Consider the following 11,838-nt stretch of genomic DNA (forward strand, 5'->3'; position numbering starts at 1 on the left):
AAAGAACTACTATATTACCGAAGAGTAAAGTAGCTTTTTCGGTCTGGAGATTTAAAATACTTAAACACATTTTAATAGCTGTGCCGCTAGCTATGTATTCAACTACTAGTTCTTGGAGCTAAGTAACTTCTCATTTATCCCGATGTTCAGTTGTTATGTCGTGTCTGACTCTTCATGACTCCATGGACCAGGGCCCGCCGGCCCACCCCCGTCCTCTACTGCCCCTTGGAGTTTGCCTAAATTCATGCTCATTGATGACATTATCTAAATATCTCATCCTCTGCCGTCCCCTTCTCCTTTTGCCTTCAATCTTTTCCAACAACAAGGTCTTTTCCAATGAGTCCTTTCTTTTCATTAGGTGGCCAAAATATTTGAGCTTCAGCTTCAGTCCTTCCAAAGTACAGACTGGGTTGATTTTCTTTAGGATCGACCAATTTGATTTCCTTACAGTCCAAGCGATTCTGTCTTCTCCAGCACAATTCTTCAGAGCTCAGCCTTCTTTATGGTCCAACTCCTACAGCCATACATTACTACTGGGAAAACCATAACCTTGACTATATGGACATTTGTTTGCATATATAAAAAAGGAGAGAGATAAACTTGCCGTCTAAATTTGCCATAGCATTCCTCCCAAGGGGCTGTCAGCTTGTCCCAACTTAGATATTTAGGAAAGAAAAACCCTCAGCTCCATTCTTTGAAGTGAAAAGTTCTTTTACTTTTAAAAGGCCTGACAGGGACGTCTTTTAATTTCATGACTGCAGTGATCTTGGAGCCCTAGAAAATAAAATAAAAATCTATGACTGTTTCCATTTCTTCCCCTTCTATTTACCAGGAACTGACAGGACCGGATGCCATGATCATGATTTTTTTAAAGCAAACTTTTGCACTCTCCTCTTTCATCAAAAAAGAGGAGTGTGCAAAAGCTGGCTTGAAATTCAACATTAAAAAGACTAAGACTATAAACGCCCTTCATAGATCGCTGCCTTGTGTTGAAGACGTTTGTGCAGCTCAATCAAGCTATGAGCTGTGCCATGCAGGGCCACCCAAGACGGACAGGTTATAATGGAGTGTTCTGATCAAATATAGTCGGCTGGAGAAGAAAATGGCAATTTACTCCAGTATTTTTGCCAAGAAAACCCCATGGACAATATCAAATTTACCCCTAGCAACCCTCAATCACTTAAAATTTCCTGTTCTGAAGGAAGTTTTTTAAACTGAACAAACTAAATACTTAATTTAATGATCAGCAAACTCCAGCAGTCTATATAGAAAGTAGCTTATTACATTGGTCTGTTGCAAAGATCAGATTGGTAACTTTACACATAAGGCATTTCAGGCTATTTTCAGGCATTCCCACTGAAAATAAATTGTTCTAAAACCACAGAAGAATCCTATCCGCATTACCATCACACGCGTACATACCTCGCTGAACAGAAAGTGGGTCAGCGCCTGCGCACTACTTATAAATGTCACTGCTCTAGGATGTCTGTGACCATAGGTAAGTTATCACTGGATCCTGTGCTGGGAGGGGATTCCATAGAGAGCACACCATAGAGAAATGGGATAGACTAATCCCAAATACTACCCAAGTGGGGTTACAGTCTTTGTGTTATGCTGTTGGGAAGGGGGGAGGGAGGAGGAATTATGAAGGTGACAATGTGATGGGCGTTACCTTTGATACAGTCGGAAGATTTATGTTGTTTTAATCCATGCCAATACTGGGCTTCTGTCCCTTCCTTACGTATGCAGGTAACAGATCAGGAAGAGAAATTTGCTAATGTGAGAATTACAACTTTTCAAAGATACCCCCCTTCTTACCCTAGCAGTAACGATCACACAGTAGGTATACAGAGCTGTTTATTTTGATGCCTTTTCTGTCAAGAAATTAACACAATTGTCCTCTAGTTAGATCAGACTTTCATGCTGCATGTAAGGCACGCCATTTATCTAGAGGACCCCTGTTGGGTATGTATTTAACTCCACAGCCATCAGGGATAAGGCGCTTCTCAGACACCATTTCTTCAAACTCATCAGCATTGAATTTGGTGAAGCCCCATTTCTTAGAAATATGGATCTGGAAAAGGGGAGGAGAGAAAAAAATGAGAAGATTGGCCAGGAATCCAATCTGCACTGAAAAGTCTGAATGAAGCAGCCTATACAATTGTCTTCAAGGAGCTAAGAGTCACAAATGCCTACATTCTCATTCCATTTAGAGGCAGTTACAATAACATGCAAATAAGGCAGGGAAGGAATGGAGAATATGTCTCTTGGATTGCAACGGACATAGGAGGCGTTTATCAGCAGCGGACATAGGAGGTGTTTATATTTTCTTCTCTGTGCTGAATTGTATTTGTGTTTCCCACATACTTCATCTGCATGCTACAGTGCATTTGTGTACTGAGAAAGTATGCTCTAGATCATGTGTTCAGAAAAGGAAAAAAAGAGGGATTACAACGGACCAACTGGCAGCAATCTAAACCTCTGCTGGTTGGGGAATTCTGGGAGTTGAGAGTCCACACATCTTAAATTTGCTGAGGTTGAGAAACATTACCATTCTCCCACATAGATGCACTGGGGACAATACTTTTCTCTGCACTCCCCAGCCAGATTTAGCCCATGTTTTTACATTTCTCCCCCTATTTCTGCCCTTCCCCCCCTTTATTCCTATTCTATTCACTATTTAGAGGTATCCTGTCAACAAATAAGAATCCCAAGCCCAGTGGGTGATTTACTTCTAGCACTCAGTGGATTTGGAAATAAAAAGGAATTCTTATGGAACTGACAAGTCTATCTGGATTACAGTAGGACATTAAATGTAATAAATCAGAGATAAGAATAGCAACGCTATGACATGGTCTCACAAGCAAACTGAGATATTTAACATATTTATGAAGCCTACCTTCTGACGTCCAGGAAATTTAAATTTGGCTCTGCGCAACGCTTCAATTACATGCTCCTTGTTTTGCACCTTGGTGCGGATGGACATGATGACCTGGCCAATGTGCACACGGGCCACAGTGCCCTGAGGCTTGCCAAAAGCACCACGCATTCCAGTCTGGAGCCTAATGAGAAGCCAAAGCATAATTTGCAATCGGCACAATGCACTGATACTGATGCCATCAACAAACCACCAATCAAACTCTTAGCATAATTTCTCAAGACTGAAGTCAGCCACTCACATTCTGCTCGTTACTATACTTGACTAATATATGTTCCCAAGGTCCCTTAAGGTGCTCTGTACAACAAACAGGGCACGTACACAACCAAGGGAATTGCTGTGTGCAGACAGTGCACACCAGCCGCTGATAGCAACAGTGGTTGGTCGGCTTAATTGACTGCAAGTTCATTCTCATGCTCTCCCACAAGCCAGACACCAAAACTGGTTCTGTAATACACTTTTTACCTGTCAGCTCCAGCACAGGATAACATTTTGTTGATGCGGATGACATGGAAGGGGTGTAGACGTACACGGATGTGAAAACCATCCTTGCCACAACTCTTCACCATGTATTTGTTGGCGCAGATACGAGCAGCTTCTAGAGCTAAAGGAAAATGCAAGGTATAAATACGGCAGATTACAAATATCAGTAGCATTCAAGCAGATAGGCTGTACTATCTGTTACTGCTCCTTACCTTCCGATGACAATTGCTCATATTCATCTGACACCATGTGCCCACAGAGTGGGAACTCATCAACCTTCGCCTTCTTCCTGCCCAGATCAAATATCCTGATCTTGGGATCTGGTGGGGGGAAAGGGGGGGGGAATAAACATTCTCATATGAGATCATATTAAAACAAAACATTTCTGATAAGCTTATCAATTGTGAAATTACTCATTAAATTAGGAACCAGGCTACTGGGTCCTCTTAGCCAATACCAAAACAGAATCAATACTACATGGCTCTCCAAATCTACAGATATACATATTATTAAATAGATTTTTAAATGTAGTTAAACCCAAGAAATTTTAATATCCTACTTACCAGGAACACCCCTGCAGAAGCGGGACTTAGGATAAGGCTTATTCTTGCAGTATCGATAACTAGAGGAAAAATAAAATTGAGTGGGAAACTGCAGTCCCTTGATTTAAATAAATTGACATTGCCCTCTTTTAGTGAAATAGGTTTAGAGAGCTATTCCTTAGTATGGTGGTCTTAATTTCAAATTAACCAATCTTGTTACTTTTAGTGGAGAATATGAAATTGAGCAAGTGGGAAATCAAGAAATTGGCTTTAGAGGTAAACTACCTCATTCATATCATCCTTCTAGTACAAGCCCATTTATTAGTCTGAAGAAAAACAAGAGATATAGCAGAGAATTGCTTCCTGCAGTACATTGTTACATTTTTATTGGAATACAATAATCTAGCCCTCTTGGCACTTTGTTCATTTGCCACTGGGAATTTTATGCTTTAGTTCCAGGTGAGTTCTTACTATTTGTACGTACCCTATGATGGTTTAAATTAAAAGCTACCCTGCATCATGAAGCAAAAGACTAGAAATGTAAAATATTGGACAATCCTGAACTTTGCTAACAATCACCATCCATAGACACTTTGCTTGTCTCAATGAATAAAGAGGGAAAATGTTCATTAATTAATGCTTCTGTGATTGGCAAAGTTCTGACAGGTGGCTAAAACCTCTCTCAAAAAGGAATATTTTTTTGTTCATTTGGCTTATACCTGCCAGCATTTATATTATAAAACTGATTCATTTGTATTTACTGGATCATGTAAAAATAGCAAAATTAAACCCGTCAGATATCATTTTTATGAAACAAAACCTTTAAAAAAAAAACCGGTAAGAGTGACATTGTTTCTTATCTGTGCAAGTATGTTCAATATCAAAATCAAACGATTTTGATTTTATCCTCCCGAAAGGTTCTTGGGGGACCCCCAGGAGTCCCCCGACCACACTTTAAGAAAGAAACACTATCTTAAGAGTAAGCCTGGCTCTCCCTCCCTCCCTCCTCCGGAAGAAGCCCATCGTCTTCCCAACAAAAAGCAGCCACGCTTCCTTTGCTTAATCCTCGCGATGAAGCGTTTCACTAACTCACCAACGTGCTGGTCGGCGGCCCATGATTGCGGGTCTGAAAGAGAAAAAGGTACAGTATTTCAATCCCGACGTTCAAAATGAGACCCAGTCTGGGGCCTAGTTTGTTTCCCCTTCCCTGGACCGCATTACCGCCATCACACGCGTACATACCTCGCCGAACGGAAAGAAAGTGGGTCAGCGCCTGCGCACTACTTATAAATGTCACCGCTCTAGGATGTCTGTGACCATAGATAAGTCATCACTGGATCCTGTGCTGGGAGGGGATTCCATAGATGGCACACCATAGAGAAATGGGATAGACTAACCCCGAATACTACCCAAGTGGGGTTACAGTCTTTGTGTTATGCTGTTGGGAAGGGGGGGGGGAGGAGGAATTATGAAGGTGACAACGTGATGGGCGTTACCTTTGATACAGTCGGAAGATTTATGTTGTTTTAATCCATGATTTTGAACATTGATATGACCCAGGAGAGTTAGATATAAGGCAACGAGTTCGTTTAAAATATCAGAATAATTCAATAAGGTTGCCTATCTGCCTGTGTCACTGAATTTTGGATTTGAGTGCAGGACACCGCTCGACAGGCATGCGATTTCTCCCACAACGTTCGAGTGAATGGCAGTTCCTAGAGGCTCGTTTTAAGTTATTTTTCAGTTCCGCAGATTACAGTAGGAAGATATAAAGTTAAATCCTGCAGTATGAGATTTCAAGATTGTGCGATTGGCTTTTAAAAATAATTTTGATGCAAACAATTTATTGGAATTTTGCAGTAACAATTCAAGCTGTTGAGGTTTTTATACAGTCGGGAGTAACACATCTCTCCCTTAACTACAAAAAGACATAATTTATGTGCATGTTTGCATAAAAAGCAATGCGACAGTAACGTATCCCATTGGAAATGAGAAACACATTGCATTACAGTAGTTTTATCTCGCCATTTTCAAATGATTCCAAGGGATTCCTAATAATAACAACATAACATCAACGCCATATTCCGGAATATTATAATATGAATGAAACAATTCGCACTTGAAGCTAAACAGTGTTTCTCAACCTTGACAATTTTAAGGCATGTGGACTTCAACTCCCAGAATTCCACAGCCAGCAATGCTGGCTGTGGAATTCTGGGAGTTGAAGTCCACATGCCTTAAAATTGTCAAGGTTGAGAAACACTGGAGGGGAAATATTTCTATCTCTATGGTCCCAAAGACAGATTATAGTTTTTCTTTTTTCCACATTTGGAGCGTGAGCTTCATGCAATCACTCGCGCGGGAATATGGAGACTCGCGCGGGATTTCGTTTTAAGTCTCGCGATGTCTGGGTCTTATTATCCACTCCATGCTCGTCTATCCGAAGGAGACTGAAGGATGGCTGTTTCGGTGGTTTTGAGCACAGCTAGGCAGCTTTGGAGGCCGACTCTGCTGGTACCTCGATCGGTGAGAGGTTTATTAGATACGATTTTAACATCGAGTTTACGGGATGCGAAATGAAATTGAATACTTCGGTTTGTTCAGGGGAGAAATGGGGGAAAACTTCCTGCGATTTTTCTGATTGGTTGGGATGAGCCTGATAGGCGGTGCAAATGGAGAAAGAGGCTTTTGCATTGGTTTGACCTCTTGATAGGGGCGTTTCCCAAAGAGGCGATTTTTACATGGAGTGGGTGGGATTATTGCTCTTTTTGACTGGGCGAGTGCAGTTATTTTGCAAAACTGGATGGTAAAAATCACAGAGCGAAAACAACATATCTACTTCAGGCTTATTTGTTTTGCAAGAAACGGATTCAGATTTTTTTCCAAGTGGAAAAAATGGTCTTAAATAAAGGAAGTGTTTCTTGTGAACAAGTTGTAGAATTAGAATCCTGTTGGAGAACAGAATTTAACTGCACTTACCCAAGATTTCTTCATTTTTTTGTTTAATTTAAATGAAACAAGGAGTTTTGTTATTATTGTTAAATACTTGGTAGTCATAGAGAAGCACTTGCACGTGTATGAGAGGTGAAATTGATTCCGCCTATTTTTTGCACAGGGCTTCTCAAAGTCATTGGGAACTCACTGCTCTTTTTTTAAATGATAGCTTGTTATGTTGTTGTAAAACATCTGAACAGCATCCTACTATTTTATTTTTCATGCTGGAAGCAATGATCTGCTTAAAAATAATAATCATCTAATTTCTCTGGGCTTTGGTATTGAAAACATAGAAACAAGTCATGGGGAAAAAAGAAAATTGTAGCAGTTATTGACAAGCATTTTTATACCTTGAGTTCCATCACAAAGAATTTAGAATGTGTTTACCTTTATTTGTACACATTTTGCTGAAGCTTTTCCACATAAACTTTTATTATGTTCTGTCATACAAAACAGAGGACATCTGACCCTTTTTCTACTACAACTTTTCTGATTGTATCACAAAAATGTAAAGAGGTAGAAAATTCTCATCAGTTGCCCTGTTACATGTGACTGTTGGGCCTGATTACAGATAATCCTCAACTTAAAACAGTTCATTTAGTGACTGTTCAAAGTTACAATATCACTGAAAAGTGATTTATGACCACTTTTCACCCTCACAACCACTGCAGCATCACCATGGTCACCTGATCAAACTTCAGGCACTGGGCAACTGACTCATATTTACGATTGTTGCTGAGTCCTTCGGGTCATATGATCACCTTTTGCGACCTTCTGACAAGCAAAGTCAGATTCATTTAACAGCCGTGATTCACTCAACAAAAGACAAGTCATAAAATGGGACACCTTAACAACTGTCTTGCTTTGGAAAAAAAAATTTGGGCTCAATTGTAGTTGTAAGTTGAGGACTATCTGTACTCAGCGATGCTTAAAAAAACACTAGTTTGCTACCCATGTTATTGCAATATGGAAAGAGAATTCTCTCTGTAAGCATGGTTGCTCATTTCATTTTACTTCTCACTAATATTAGCGGGAAGAGGTTTCAGTAACAGGCTTAGGGCCAATGTCAAATTATACCTGTTATAGGAAGCTTGTGGGTAAATCCTATTAATGGAACTATATTCAAGTTTAGAATGCATCCTTAACATGTTTGTGTATTTTTATTCATTTAATTTGAATTTGAACAAAGTATGTATTATTGTTCTGGTTGTCCCAATTTAATATTTTGTAAATCACTAATGTGTTTCCCTCTTAAGACTCACAGATTCTTCTAGATTCTCAAATGTGTTCTCTTACCTGTCCTGTTATTTCCTTCTGTCTCACAGGTGCACACTATAACAGATGGCAATCACAGAAATATTGCCTCAGTATGTATAATTTATGCATCTTTACTGTAAAAAGATTTTGTTGTGAAAAAATCATACTCTTTTCCACGTTATAGCATTCCCCAACCTGATGCTGCATATGTTGGAACAGATTCCATAGCAACTGTTTTAGATGATCAGGTTGGGACCTATGTAAATATAATGCTGCACTGGATCATAACAAATGTGGTTTTCAGTATTGAATGAAAATCTTTCTCTTCATTCAAAATTAAAAAAACTATATTCTCATCTGAGACTTTTTCAGAACTGTTAGGGATTAGGAATATGTATAATAGAGACCTTTTCCAAATTGCCCAGTCATGCATTCTGAATGCCAAATTAATTAGCAAGAGCAAATAATGAACAATACTGTAAAAGATCAGAGCATGCGATTGCAATAGATTTAAGCCACTGGAAAATGTTTTCCCAGTCTTTCAATCATTTTTAAAAGGTGCTTGTTTCATTCTTTTTTCACTTAAACTCAATCTTTATAAACAAGCGGATTAGCTTCATGATCACTTTTGTCTTTGAATGAAACTTGGCCATCTCTGCAATCCTGAGTGATATTGTTTCCTGAAGTAAAATCCTGCAGTTTGTAATGCTATTATGGTTTATTTTAGGACATAGAAATTGTAAATGTTTTGTCTGAATTCAGTATTTTATGAATATATTTTATAATTTCTTTACCTTAGGAGACTGTTTTGGAAAGGTAATGTAAAAATGGTAGTAACAAAATGATTCACAGATGTTATGCTTAATTTTATATTTTCTAAGATTAATATAGACATTTTTCTTTTCTCTCTCTTTCACCTTACCCTGTTCCTGTCACATCATTTATAGCAACAGAGTATTGTAAGTAATTTTCCTACCTCATTGCATGGAAAAATTAAAGAGCCAGCCAAGAAATATGAAGGCTGTCTCCTAATTATTATTATTATTATTATTATTATTATTATTATTATTATTATTATTATTATTATTATTATTATTATTAAGTTGTAAGGGACCTTGGAGGTCGTCTAGTCCAACCCCTGCTCAGGCAGGAAACCCTATACCATTTTAGACAAATGGCTGTCCAGTCTCTTCTTAAAAACTTCCAGTGTTGGAGCATTCACTGCTTCTGGAGGCAGATTGTTCCATTAGTTAATTGTTCTAACTGTCAGGAAGTTTCTCCTTAGTTCTAGGTTGCTTCTCTCCTTGGTTAGTTTCCATCCGTTGCTTCTTGTCCTGCCTTCAGGCGCCTTGGAGAACAGCCTGACTCCCTCCTCTTTGTGGCAGCCCCTGAGATATTGAAACACTGCTATCATGTCACTCCTCGTCTTTCTCTTCCTTAAACTAAAAGGACAAGAGGGTCCTAAAAGGAATTATAAATCCCTATCCTGGAAAATCCTGGGCAAAGGATATGGTTAATTTTTATATTTTTATTAAAAATGTTGTTGCAGGTTTGGAACAGATGACAGAGGTCCATTGTCAAAAATCTTTTCAGTAATTTCAGATAATTCCTAGAATCTCTGAAAGAGCTTTTCTATGCTATCAGTCCCAGGAATCCAAATATAACACAGAGATTGGGTCCGATTCCTTTTCAAAGCCCAATCCTAGCTGTCTCAGACTTTGTTTCTGTCCAGATTACCAGATAGTGCACAAGCTTCTTCGTCCATTGAATTGTCCCCCCCCCCCCACTTTGCAATGGACAGCCACAGGAAATGTTTTGATGATTCCCTTTTTTTAAATGGATTGATGATGATGCTCAATAATGCAGACTCTTTGAGAAGACACTATGGATTGGATTGTTTGAAATCATCCCTTCTCTCTTTTTTTTTTGTAGCCTCCCCCAGCCAAGTATGGTGGTCGCCATACAGTGACCATGATCCCAGGGGATGGGATTGGGCCAGAGCTCATGCTTCATGTCAAAGAATTGTTCCGGTATGGTTTCTTTCTTTTCCACCTTTCTAGAGCTGTGCCTAAAACAAAGGCAGCCTAACTTTGAAGACTCACCCTGCCAATACTGGGGGTTTCCATTCTCTTTGGTATGTTTGGCCTAGATCTCTCTCTTTCTCTGCCCCAGGCATGCCTGTGTACCCGTGGACTTTGAGGAAGTTCTAGTGAGCTCAGAGGCTTCTGAAAGTGACATACAAAATGCTATCATGGCTATCCGCCGTAACCGTGTGGCCCTCAAAGGTAATAGTGGTCCTTTTCCCCACACAATCATCAAAATTGGAGCGGCTAAAACACAAAGTGGAGATTTGACATTATCTGTGCTAATGGAAAGGCTGGAAAGGGCTATTGTTCGTATGGAGCACAGGGATAGAATTGTATTGCTTGAGATATGAGAAGTTAATGGAGTTTGGAATGGAGATGGAAACAGTGTCTCTTCTCATGCCCTGAATCCTTACAGTGAGATAAAGAATCAGTGTGGTCTTCAAAGCTAATTCGAAGGGGTGTTAAAAAACATTTAAAAGGTATAAACACCAAAAAGTGATTCTATAGATACATTTCTTAAAGTGCTTTTCTCAGTAGCTTATGTTTGCTGGTCATAAATCCGGTGTCTTTATTCACGTTCTTTTCCTGACCTTCATAGGAAACATCGAGACAAACCATAACCTGCCACCTTCGCACAAGTCCCGGAACAACATATTGCGGTGAGATGAAGGCTCAACTTAAAGTGGCAGGCAGAACTTTGGAACTAGTTAAATGAGACCTGCACAACATCGCCTTTCAGACAGACAGCCACATCTTTTGCTCCAGCAGCAACACAACAAACACACTTATTTGACTGGGATCTAGCATTAGACAGGCAGGGATCGTGGTCCACATTTGAGAGACTATCTTTTGCTCATGGGATATTCAGCCTGTGGTGATCAGCTAGATAAGGCTATTGCCTGTTTCTTGGCAGGCTGCATTTTTCCTGGTGCTTAAGCAGCTGAGAAGCAGTGACTCTCCACTGTGTGAGCTTCCCTTTTCCTTCTCTGTCTCCACAGTACTACTTTGGATCTCTTTGCCAATCTGATTCATTGCAAGAGCCTTCCAGGTGTGGCAACCAGGCACCAGGACATCGACATCCTCATTGTCCGGGAGAACACAGAGGGGGAATACAGCAGCCTAGAACATGAGGTGCTCATTTATACAGGAAGCTTATGGTGTTCTTTTCTCTTTCCACATTTGCTGCTAGCCTCAACCCCATTCATGTATGTGTGTGTGTGTATGTGTTAAATCTCTGTTCTAGGTATTTGCAAGACTGCCTCCTACCAAATACCTCCCTTCGACCAGTCCGCTCCCACAGAGAGGGCCTCCTTAGGGTGCCGTCGGCCAGTCAATGCTGGCTGGCGACCCCCAGGGGGAGAGCCTTCTCTGTGGCAGCTCCTGCCCTCTGGAATGACCTACCCCCCGACCTACGTACAACTGCGGACCTGCGCCTTTTTCGCCGAGCCCTGAAAACCCATCTATTTCGTGCGGCCGGCCTGGCGTAGTCTTAATTAGGTTTTAGTATAGGTTTTTATATGGGGTATTTTAGAGCAGG

General features: G+C 40.2%; 2 protein-coding genes and 1 non-coding gene across 3 annotated transcripts in view; 1 reads left to right on the top strand and 2 right to left on the bottom strand.

Annotated features, from left to right (window-relative positions):
• Positions 1–1,840: 1,840 nt before the first annotated feature.
• Positions 1,841–5,211, bottom strand: RPL10 (ribosomal protein L10). The gene is made up of 7 exons (XM_015815104.1): positions 5,185–5,211; positions 5,057–5,089; positions 3,985–4,043; positions 3,634–3,741; positions 3,404–3,542; positions 2,900–3,062; positions 1,841–2,074 (listed from the first exon to the last, which is right to left on the bottom strand). The coding sequence occupies exons 2-7, from the start codon at positions 5,077–5,079 to the stop codon at positions 1,919–1,921; spliced, it is 648 nt and encodes a 215-aa protein (XP_015670590.1). The 5' UTR covers positions 5,080–5,089; positions 5,185–5,211; the 3' UTR covers positions 1,841–1,918.
• Positions 3,208–3,341, bottom strand: LOC114922524. The gene has a single exon (XR_003810420.1). It is a non-coding gene; the product is annotated as a small nucleolar RNA SNORA70 (small nucleolar RNA).
• Positions 5,212–6,374: 1,163 nt separating the features above from the next.
• The window catches only part of IDH3G (isocitrate dehydrogenase (NAD(+)) 3 gamma), a 12,352-nt gene continuing 6,888 nt past the window's right edge, over positions 6,375–11,838 (top strand). The window contains exons 1-7 of the mRNA XM_015815105.1: positions 6,375–6,489; positions 8,283–8,324; positions 9,162–9,173; positions 10,147–10,244; positions 10,387–10,499; positions 10,900–10,960; positions 11,300–11,432. Of these exons, the coding sequence (XP_015670591.1) occupies positions 6,421–6,489; positions 8,283–8,324; positions 9,162–9,173; positions 10,147–10,244; positions 10,387–10,499; positions 10,900–10,960; positions 11,300–11,432 (528 nt within the window). The 5' untranslated portion in view covers positions 6,375–6,420. The remainder of the gene's footprint in view (positions 6,490–8,282; positions 8,325–9,161; positions 9,174–10,146; positions 10,245–10,386; positions 10,500–10,899; positions 10,961–11,299; positions 11,433–11,838) is intronic.

Source organism: Protobothrops mucrosquamatus, unplaced genomic scaffold (genome assembly GCF_001527695.2).
Source record: "Protobothrops mucrosquamatus isolate PMUCROS unplaced genomic scaffold, P.Mucros_1.0 scaffold315, whole genome shotgun sequence".
NCBI lineage: Eukaryota > Metazoa > Chordata > Lepidosauria > Squamata > Viperidae > Protobothrops > Protobothrops mucrosquamatus.